Source organism: Fukomys damarensis, unplaced genomic scaffold (genome assembly GCF_012274545.1).
Source record: "Fukomys damarensis isolate Sample0158 unplaced genomic scaffold, DMR_v1.0_HiC HiC_scaffold_23, whole genome shotgun sequence".
Lineage (NCBI taxonomy): Eukaryota > Metazoa > Chordata > Mammalia > Rodentia > Bathyergidae > Fukomys > Fukomys damarensis.
Genome location: NW_022900935.1, coordinates 63673951 through 63684678, shown reverse-complemented (window position 1 = coordinate 63684678; position 10728 = coordinate 63673951). Strand labels below are relative to the sequence as shown.

The window sequence follows — 10728 nt, the reverse complement described above, 5'->3', positions numbered from 1 at the left end:
TACAAATCTTTCAGTAGCAGCATACACACACACACACACACACACACACACACACACACACACACACTGCTAACTTGGTCTCCAGAGGAGGTCCAAGCTGCTCAGGCTGACTGCACGTGCACACCACGGTGTACGTCACAGATCAGCAGGGCAGGCACAGAGCCATGTACCCCTCTGCTGAGGGCTCTGGGGCTTGTTCGGATGCCTACACTTCCCCATCGCAGGTGAGGACATCTGCTCAGGGTTTGCTAACACAGCAGGTCATGCACAAGGGGCTAAGTTTCTTAAAGGGATTTGCTGGTTTACATCTGTACACTTGGTGCATAATCCAGGAGGACCCAGGGCTGGAAGGGTGTGGCTGGCATCTTTATTACTGAGCAGGGAGAAGGGGTTTTTGTGTGTCAGAGAATAGAGAAGTTTCTAACAGGAACAAGCTAACACCCTGAGGTTGGGTCTGTGGCAATGAACTGGTAGTTATGAAATTAATATTAGGCACCGGGACTCAAGTGTTAAATAATTCAGATGGAGTTTAGCTAGAGCAAACATATAAAAGCCACTGAAAAATAAACTCAAATAGGCTAGATCCTCATTCACAGTGACCAAACTACTCAAGAAGCTAAATTAATTGTGGGCCTCCGGCTGTTCGTGAGGGGTAGGAGGCTGTCCTGTGCCTTCAAGAGCGAAGAAGAGGCCATCAGACGCCTCTGTGTGCCAGACACCTGTGAAAAGGGCCAGTGAACTGGCCAGTCTCTGCTTTCTTTGAAAATAAATTCTGAAAATTTAAACCGTTCACTAATGTCCACACAGAGCTGTGAAAATGACTGAAGTGCAAATGATTTTTTAAAATCTAACCCTGAAAATTTGCACTAAAAATGGGAGAGACTATCTACACCCTGAAAGAACATTGGCAAGTGGCAGGAGACAGTCCTGGGTCATTTAGTAGTTTTCTTTCTCTTTTTTTTTGGCAGTGCTGGGGGGATCAAACCTAGGAGTTTTCCATAGAACAATGAAAACGTTGACTTGATTGGCTGTTTTCCATAGGCCAGTGATTCGTGAGGCAGACTGAGAGGTCCCATGCAGTAAGGATCGGCATCTTTCAAGCTGGTTCTGCAGCTGGTCAACGTGAGGAAGGAGCCCATTGGGGGAGGTGAACAGTCCATTACGGGGAGAAGTCAGGGCAGGACTGAACCATGCAGGCTTTCCCAAATTATCAACAGTAAGCCCAGCATGCTACCGTTAAGCTGGATGTTCTACTGGGCATGGAGGGCAGGGAAATATCTCTGGACCTGTTATTCTAGGACAGTGTGCCATACATGTGACATTGCTTGAGTTTAAAACCAAGAACTTACTCTTGCATTATTCTTACGTTGCTTTAAAGAGAAAGATGAGCCTGACTACTATTATATTTAAAAACTAGGGGAATGAAGAGGCTCTGTTACTATTACTTGTGATACTGCCAAGAGCTAAAGAAGTAACAACCACAGTCAATGAGGCAATTTCAGTTAGTCAGGGCAAAAACATAAAAACAAAATAATTCCAGCGAAGAGACTGAGCACCACACAGACAGTGTGTCGGCAGAAGGAGACTGCCACAGGGACTATGGCTCAATGGGAGGCCAGAACCAGTTGAGGACAGTACCAGGGCAGGGCTCAATAACCCACTGGGGGAAAACAAGGGGCTAGGGCTGAAAGACACAGCTCCGGGCCCCTTCAGCCATGGTGGACAACTCTTCAATGTGACGCAGTCAGAGGAAGGTCAAGAGTAGATGTAAGATATGGTGATATGCTTCTCACAACATTTCTGCAGGCTTAAAATTTTATTAATTTAGGAAAAAGCTTTCAAAAAATGCTAGTGAATTATTTCTAGTTCCATTAATAAAAGTTAACTAAAAAGATAAACTGTGCAACTTTGATAAACTAAATAACCAGAAAAAAAAAATGAAGCATTTGCAGACACTAGATATTGAGTATTCAGGACTGGGACCCCTAAGAGATAGAAATAAATAACTGATCCAGCTTATAGCTCGCAGGCAGCTTACAGCAAGTCCCTGGCTGCAGCTCAGAGAAGTGGAACCCAGACGAAGCTGGTACTTTCAAGCAGTGGGAACACAGAGCCAGCTCCAGGGAGGCAGGGGGGCTGGGATCTGTAAGGTGCAATGGTGGGGAGAAGAAAACTTCCAAAGTCTTCAAAGGATGTCCCAGATGTCCCTGAATGACACTTTTCTGCTCATGGGTGGGGGAAAAATCCAGGAGACGGGGAAAAGTTTATAGTCCCCCAAAAGATTTAAACTAGTATCTAGAAATTAGGATAAGAAGACCAAATGAAACCCAAAGGAAGCAGTAGGAGGAAGTAAAAAAGGTAAAAGCAGCTGTCAATGAATGAAAAATTTAAAAACCACAGAGAAAGGCCAATGAAGCCAAAAGCTGACCCTCTGAAGTCTTTATTGGCTAGAAGGATCAAGGGTGAGAGAAGCTATCAACACCAATGTCAGACAAGGAGGCAGGGACATCGTTACAAATCATACAGAGGTGAAGATCATGAAAAGCAGCAATGCTGACAACTATAGCTACATGCTAATACAGTTCAAAGTATACTATGAATATCCAGATTGGAAATTTTTGTGAAAGCTCACCTTATTTATGTATTTTTAAAACCATGGTGTAGACCTTACTGTACTGGAGATTTTTGCTTGAATATTCATGACTGAAAATCAGAAATTTGAGAGCTTCAACAGAAACATCTCATCCCACCTACCTTGTAGGCGATGCTGTTGAGTACTTTCATGGCCAAATCAGAGACATCTGGGTAGGGATCAGCAGCCAGATGCAATAAGACTCTCCAAATTTGAGTGTAAACACTATTAAAAGAAACTCCTAGGAAAAAAGAAGTGGGAGATGTTTCAGTAGCAAATAGCTGCTGTTTCATATATTGGCAGCTTCTGAGGTAGCCTGAGATCCTGAAAACCTAACAGTGGTAGCAGGAAGGGGAGGGTTAAAGATCTGGGGTTAAAGAAAGATTCCGGGTCTGTTATTCTGGTAAGGGATCCAGACATTCAGGAATCTCAGCAGTAGTCTCATGCATGATCACACTGGTCTCATTTTCTGAGGCTAGCTCTTTCTAAAAGGAAAATGGGTAGAAAAGAGCAGAATTTGCATTTGGGATGCTCTAGTTGACCGCAAAGGATTGCAGTCCCCAAGTAACATTTTATGTTGTAGAATCCCAGGAGCCACCATGGTCTATGATACGTGCTCTATGGGGGATGCAAGTCTGTCTGCAGCTCACTTGACACTTAGTGCATGCCCCGTGTAGTGCAACTTGCTGGGATCCTTTTGCCCATCCCACATGCTGGTGTGTTCTGAGGTCCCCGGAAATCATGAGGTGTATGTAATATCACCACTGCCCCCGAGATCTACTCATTCATCCCAAGCAGGACTAAGGGTGGACTTGACACAAAGTCTTATTTATGCTGCACGTCCAGATGCAGAGGCAGGTAACACAGAAGGTACCAAAGGCCAGACATATCAGTGTATCACAGTGCAGATGTGAGGGAAGTAAAGATACTTGCTGAGGGCCTCAGTGAAGGCTGCTCAGTCCTTTTTAATTCTGCAAAAATCCTGAAGGCAGGGATTGACCTGGCATGAGAGGAGGCGAGGCCCAGTGAGCACTTCTGCTGGGGTCCAAAGTGAAGGATATGAACATGCCTGTCTGTCTGACTTTTAAGCCAGTCAGGAGTTGCAGGATACAGTGTTGCCCCACAGAGATGCAGACATAGGAATGAGAGGTTCCTTCCACCAGGAGCAGGGCTAAGAGGAGACAGATGGACTAGGCATGGGGGGCAGCTTTGAAAGCGAATGAAGATTGTTCCCCCAGAGAAGAAGGGGTGAAAGGAAACTGGCAGCACAGCAAGGCTTGAATCCTGGAAGTGATGGAGACACTTGGAGCATTTGGAGAACCATGACTGAAACCCAAGAGCCAATCAAGGAGTGCGAGAGTAGTACAGTCAGAAACCCGAAAGAGGGAACTGGCAACAGGTCCGAGGGTTCCCAGATGTGGGTCAGTCTGCTGAAGCTAGGACGGAGGCTGCAGAGAGGAGTGACTTTGGAGCTGGGGGGCCAAACACACTAGATAGGAGGTAAAGAAGAGGACGAAGTGACTTTAGAGAGAGGGCGTGGTTCAAGCAAAGGCTGCTCAGAGGGGGAGAGGAGCTGCGTGTAGAAAAGCAGACGAGGCACCAGAAGAGTCCTTGCTCAAGATGCAGCCCACTGGGAGATTCACGAGGGGAGGCAGAGATGGCCTGCTTAGAGTAGGCTGGAGACAGCTACCCAGAGCTCCTTCCTTTTTATTTTGAGAGAAAGCTGGACAATGTGCTGGAAAGCACATGCTTATTCAACACAGAGACTACAAGGATTTCAAGTAAGGTGCAATCTTGTGCCCCTGGCTGCTTATGACAGAGTCTGACTGCTGGGCGTGCTGTCAGAGGACAGAGTGTCTCTGGATGAGCGTGGTGTTAGCAGAACAGGTTTCATGTGACACAATCAGGCCCACAAACAGATTGGACGAAGGCTTAAAATCAACTGGGTCAAGAGCTCCACGGGGATGCTCATCCTCACCTGCCACTTGCCTGTGCCCATCCCTTCTCACCAGTGGACTTGAGTGCAGAGCCAAGAGTGCCGCTCCCTGGGCTCCCAGCACATGGCCGCCCCACCAGGTAGAAGATACGTTCTGATGTGCGTTTACAAAAGTCCTCTTGCACCATTCTGAGTGGGAATCAAGAGCTGCTGTCCTCTGAGAAGCTCATCCCCCTGGCCTCTCTGGAGACACAGCTGCCCATGTGGCTGCTGATTACCCAGACAATGAGACTAAGAAGGGGGTTTCTCTGGGGCTGCCGCTCATGGGTTACAATGATGGTCCTTCAAGTGGGTAACATGTGGTCACTTGGAAGTGTGCTCAGCAGTGCCAAGGGCTCACACAGCCCCATGCTCACCCTGAAGAACCAGGCAGTGCATTACTGGGAGACCAAGGCCCACAGTAAACCTGGGCTTGGGTGGGATGAAGGCCACACAGTCTCTGGCCAGCATGGAGGCCCTGCAGCAGTGTGGACAGCCTTGGGTGGAAACCATGGCCATTTACCTGCTGCTGTCTGTATGGCTGTAACTCCCTAACAGAACACAAACCTCTCAACTCAAATGCCATAGCTCCAAACAGCTGTCCAGATTTACAACCAGAGTCTAAGTAAACTGTTTGGTAAAATCAGAGCAGAATCTCTGCGGGAAAATGGCCTCAAATCTAATTTATTTCCTGTCATGGCTGGCGCCTGTTCATAGGAACTGTGCTCTATGTTATGGGGAGCAGCAGGCAGGAGGAAGCTGCTTCGAATACAGTCTTGATTCACCTGATTCACAAGCAACCAGAAGAAAGGAGAATGTGTCCGTTGTCCTTTGTGTAAGCAACCTCACTCCGCAGGAAAGGGAGAACCAGCCCAGCCCCTCCAAGGCAACAGGAAGCACTCACAGATGCCAGAGCTCATGGCCACCCTTGCTCACCGTCCTTTCCCCTCATTATTTTCGGGCTCACAGGCAAATCTGGCCCAGTGACTCATCGGAAGCAGCTTCCTCAGAAGCTGGGTGGCGGTGTGACACTGAGTGTGAAGGGACTGTGACGTTGACGGTAGATCTCGGTTTGACTCAGACGATGGACCCTCGTCACAGGACAGGGGTGGGGATGAGGAGACCGGGAGGGAGGGAAACGGTGTGGGAGCAAGTGCGGGAGGCCCCTTATCCATCTCACAGCCCTGCTCACGGAGGCAAAGCAGAGGGCTGCTGAATGGGATGGAGCCTTCGGCACAAAGGCTGGGCGGGCCCATTCCCCGCCCCGTGGCAGCCGTGTAAACCAAGGTGTATGGGTGGCATCAGGTGGGGTGGCGCGTGCAGACCCCTCACGGGGAAGTGGTCTGGAGTCAGGAGCTCAACAGAGCACCAGTAGAAAGGCCTGGCACTGTGCAGGGCACGGAGGCAGGAGTTTATTTAAACAAATGTAAAATATCTGGGTTTATTTAAAAAATTTTTATTTTTATTAGTCTTGACTTTCTTGTAGATCTTGACTTTGATGTAACACTGTGACTCTGTAGGGAATTAAAAAAATCTAATTTTTGCCAGTCTCTTTGACTATAACGGATAGTATAATTACTAGCAGAAAGCATATAACTATGATAAAGAATTTCTACCTTCTTTCCTCAGTGATTCTCTGAGATGCCTACTGTATGGACTCTCCACGCTTAAATCTACTGTCCCCAAGTCAGAATGCAGCCGCCTCCACAGAGAGATCAGGGCCCACTGGGATGGAGGCAGAGATACACGTGTCCTGCCCCACAGAGAGGTAGGAGCCGGGAAGAGCCTGTGCCTGCTACTTGCCACACTCCTGTAAGTGCTGAGAATCTGTATGTCTAGACTAGAAGTAATAAAGGATCAAGATGAATGGGTCTAGAAGTTATTTTCAGAGAAGCACATGCTATATAGGTCGTTCCTTAAGGTTCTCTGCAGAGGCCCACACAATGGAGCCCTGCTGGCAGAGTGGCTGGGGAGAGGAAGCCTGCCTGGTGGGAGGGCTGCAGACTCCATCCTCTGGGGACTGGAGGGCTGAGTCTTCTGTTCTCCTCAGAAACCATCTCCTGGGGTTGTGCCTTTGCCCCTTTCCTCTGATGCCTTCCTGTCTGGTGCCCAAGAGTGGCTCCTGGGTGGCCAAGGGCTGTATCCACAACTTAGCGTCCTTTTGGTGATCATGCTGACCCACTGCTTTGCCTTCCCTTCCTCCTGTGCAAGCTGGGACTATGGACCTCATTTGTTCTCAGGAGGGACAGAGCATGTCCTAGTACTGGCAGCCAGTGCATCTGCACAATCTTTTCAGCAGGGTTCCTCAGTTTTCCTAAATGACACACTCGGTGATGGTCTTTAATCAGGGGCTTTGGTTCTAAAAACACAGTTAACCAATCTCATGGCACTGGAAACAATACCGTTCACTAATAAAATTCATGAGACCTTCAATCAGAATGTGTGCAGGTCCTTGGCTACCACCCTGCTTAGCTTTTTTCTTGTTGATCAAGTATCTGGCTTTCTAAGAACAAAGGCAGAAACTGATCTCCTCTACCTTGAAACGCAGAGGGAGGCCTTGCCAGACACACTGCTGTGGGCCGAGGGCCTGTGTGAAAGCTTGGAAGGCTCTCTCCTAGAGCTTCCTGACACGCTGGCAAGAAGAGGCGGGAGAGAGGAAGCAGCCACGGGGCTGTCCTGTTAATACAGCCAGAGGCCTGGAGGGTGTGGGGTGGTGGCAGCCTGCGCTATAGACCTCGGACTGGTGCTGTTGGCTTCTTTTCTCTCAGGAGTTGCTCTGTCCGGTAGATTCTGAGTGAGGTAGAAGGCTTGGATTTGAACATGGCTCTCAGCCCAGCTCCCAGGCCTAAGCAGGGAGAGGACAGTGAAGAGCAGTGGGACACCCAGTGGTTCCTCCCCTTGGTTAAGTGGGGTAATGGCAGTGTCGGGAGCTGGGGCCCGTGGGGAGAGGGTGAAGCTAGATCTCTGGCTGCTGCGGTCCCTTCAGCCAGCATCAGCTCTACCTTAGATTGGTTGCTATGGTGACATGTTTCCAACACAGTATAAAATGTCACTGTTTTACAGAGCTGTGAAACCCCCAGTCCTGGCCTCTGAGCTACATCTCAGCCAGTCAGTGCCTTTCAGAGAAGAGTCCTGTAACCAGACAGCACCCCCATAGGTTACCATTTCCCTTTGCTTCAGGTCCCTGAACAGAAATCCAGTCCCACCTTGCTTTCTCAATCTGGGATGGCTAGACTGGTTGAGACGCAGAGTGACAGGTGGAGAGACAGGAGCATAACCCTGTTGGGCCCTTAGAGAGGCTGTTCCAGGGGCTATGTACACAGTAATTATCCAGCCATGGGGTCAGGAGGGTGTAGCACAGCTGGGTCCCAGATGTCTGAACACAGACATTCATCAGCCTCCGTCTACCCCAAGCTTCTCCACTGGCACAGCAGCAAAGGGAATGTGGGGAAGAGGGATGCGATGAGCTTGAAGGAAGGAAAAGGCAAGGACACTTGCTGTACATGTCAGCAAGAAATGCTCGGTAATAAAATGGCAAGGGCATTCCTTTCACAGCTGCATGAGGCACCTGCTGGTCTGGGCACTGCCTGCAGGACCAATCTGCCTGAGCTGTGTGCAGCCAGCCGCAGGGCTGGGGGCACAGTAGAGGTGGTGTCCAGGCATGTGGTACCAGCGGCCAGCCTGTTGCTGTGGAGCTGTCCTGCTGAGGTCCAGAGCAGCTGAAGGAAACACAGCTTTGACTGGGGAGGCAAGCACAGGGCTGGTGTGGAACGCTCGCCTGTGTTCTAAAGACATGCAGGTGGGCTTCAGAGAGCAAGACTTTGAGTTGGGGAGGGCCTGGGAACAAGGAGGACTGATTAGGGGATCCACATGGTTGTCAGGCCATGACTAAGACAAGAGGAATGGAGAGATCAAAGATTTCAGAATGGGAAGTGGTGTGGAGATGCAGGCTCCAGCTCACATGTGATATCCCGGGATGGGCCAGGCCCTCCTCCTGCATGTAGGTGACTGTGGACACCTTCAGCAGGTTAGGTCAGCAGGGAAAGCAGAGCAGCAGAACGGCTGCTGTATGTGGTGCTCTTGGCGTGGGCTCCTGGAAGGGAGCTGGTCTGATGGGGACAGGTGTAAATATATGGATGTCCCAGGTTGCCATGGTTTTGAAAACCTCTTTTGCAATACTCAGGGAAAGGGGCTGAAGAGACTGCTGTTCTCTGGGTGAAATGAAAGAAGAAATTGGCTTTAAACAGGCAAGTGCTGCTAGAAATGGGATTCTGTAAGTTATGAATCTTAAACACTGAGGTAAGCACTGTGGTCTCCAGGGGGATGTGAGCGTCGCCTCAATGAATAGGAATGAGGCTGACTTTGAGAAGTCTCACCTCTCCTTCCTAAGCACCACTCATTCTGAAACTTTCTGCCTCAAGTTTTCTAAGATTTGCATGATATACAGATATAATTAAATTTCCCCGGTAAAAACAAAAGCTCCAGAATCAAACTGTGCAAGAAGGGAGGTATCAGTGATGCATATTCTGACCCCTGGAGAAGGATAAACAGGAGGAGGACAGGCAGAGGAGGGAAACCCAGAGATACAGTACCTGTGTTCTGTCCCCTGTAGATGCTGTAGGCCCATGCTATGGCCCTCAGAGGAAACAGGCTTCCATAACCCTTACGCTGCCAAGACCACTATGGGGGACAGACACCATCTTTACTCATCAGGGCAACAGCTAAGCTCCTGGCAGGACTCTGGAACTACAATGGGCCATCCTGTTTGCCAAGGCCCTGCCTCTTGACCCTCAGGTCTAGGAAACATCTAGGGCCTCGGTGTGTGCTGAACAAGTCTCACATGGCCTCTCTCATGGCCTCACCAGGTGAACTACTTGGGACACCAGGGACAATTTCTGCGGCTCCCATCAGCACCAGTGAGAACTTCCACACGATGTCTTAAATACCTAGAAGGACATGAACCCCACGCTGGTGTTTCTGTGCTGAATGGCTGGTGTGTAGGTGTGTGCTGAACAGAGCACCCGTTGGAGGGTGTGCTGGCTGCTCCAGATCCTACTACCACCCAGATGGCCCTTGGGGAAGGAGCAGGCCAGAGCCCCACTGGACAGCCAGATGGATCCCCAACCTGCCGCTCACAGGGCTCACGGGCAGGTTGTTCCTTCTCTAGCTCATGCCGCCAATGTGTTAGATGGGTCTCACGCTAATTTGTGATGTAAGGGGAGCTTAGACACTATGGTGGAGACTCTGGAACAGAAACAGGGGAATCACCTAGAGCTGAACATCAAGTGAGAGCTGCGTCTACCAACGTGTGAGGGGTGCAGACAAGCAGTCCCGAGGGGATGTGCAGACCACACACATATCGGGAAGGAAAACAACACAAAAGAAAGAGATATTTGTTCTTTCATTGTCAGACCTGAAAAAGAAGAGAGAGTAAACTTAAGAAAATAGAAAAAAAGACAAGCAAATAGTGGAACATAAAATAAAGACATAGGAATGAAGAAAATCAACAAAGTACAAGCTAAAATTTTAAGTTCCTAAAAAAATTAATACATGCCTTAGAGGACTAATCAAGAAAAAGGAGAAAAGCAAATATACAGTCACAGGAGTAATACGGAGCTGTACCAGACATAAGAGAGACTAGAGAAGCTAAGATACTCTGGGCAGCCTCAAGGAGACTAGGGCTCAGCACCCAGTGAAATCGCTTCCGGCACCTAACCCAGGAAGAGACAGATAAGGCACACAAGCTCAGCATTAAAAAAATAAATGCAGGAGGGAATTAAAACTGAACACACAGAATCCCACAAAGCCCTATCAGTTTTAGAGGCAAATTCTACCCAGATACCAAATTCTACCCAGATAATCTTGGTCTCATTCAAATTGTTCCAGAAAACAGATAATGAGGGCATATGCCTGTATGAAGCTAGTACGAGCATATATCTACACCAGACAAGGGCCGGAGAAGACGGAAAAATGACAGGCCAAATTCACTCATGAGTATAGACAAGGAATGTTCTAAATAAAATATTGAAGGGCTGGGGATTTAGCTCAGTGGTTCCACTGCCTGCCTTGCCAGAGCAAGGTCCTGAGTTCAATCCCCGCTACCAAAAAAAAAAAAAAAAAA

The 10728-nt window shown here is 48.8% G+C and overlaps 1 protein-coding gene across 8 annotated transcripts in view; it reads right to left on the bottom strand.

Moving 5' to 3' along the window:
- Rptor (regulatory associated protein of MTOR complex 1) overlaps nt 1–10728 on the bottom strand; it is a 348014-nt gene that overhangs the window by 40767 nt on the left and 296519 nt on the right. For all 8 annotated transcript variants that reach the window (XM_010618589.3, XM_010618590.3, XM_010618587.3 and 5 more), the window contains one exon: nt 2755–2873. In XM_010618589.3, the coding sequence (XP_010616891.1) occupies nt 2755–2873 (119 nt within the window). The remainder of the gene's footprint in view (nt 1–2754; nt 2874–10728) is intronic.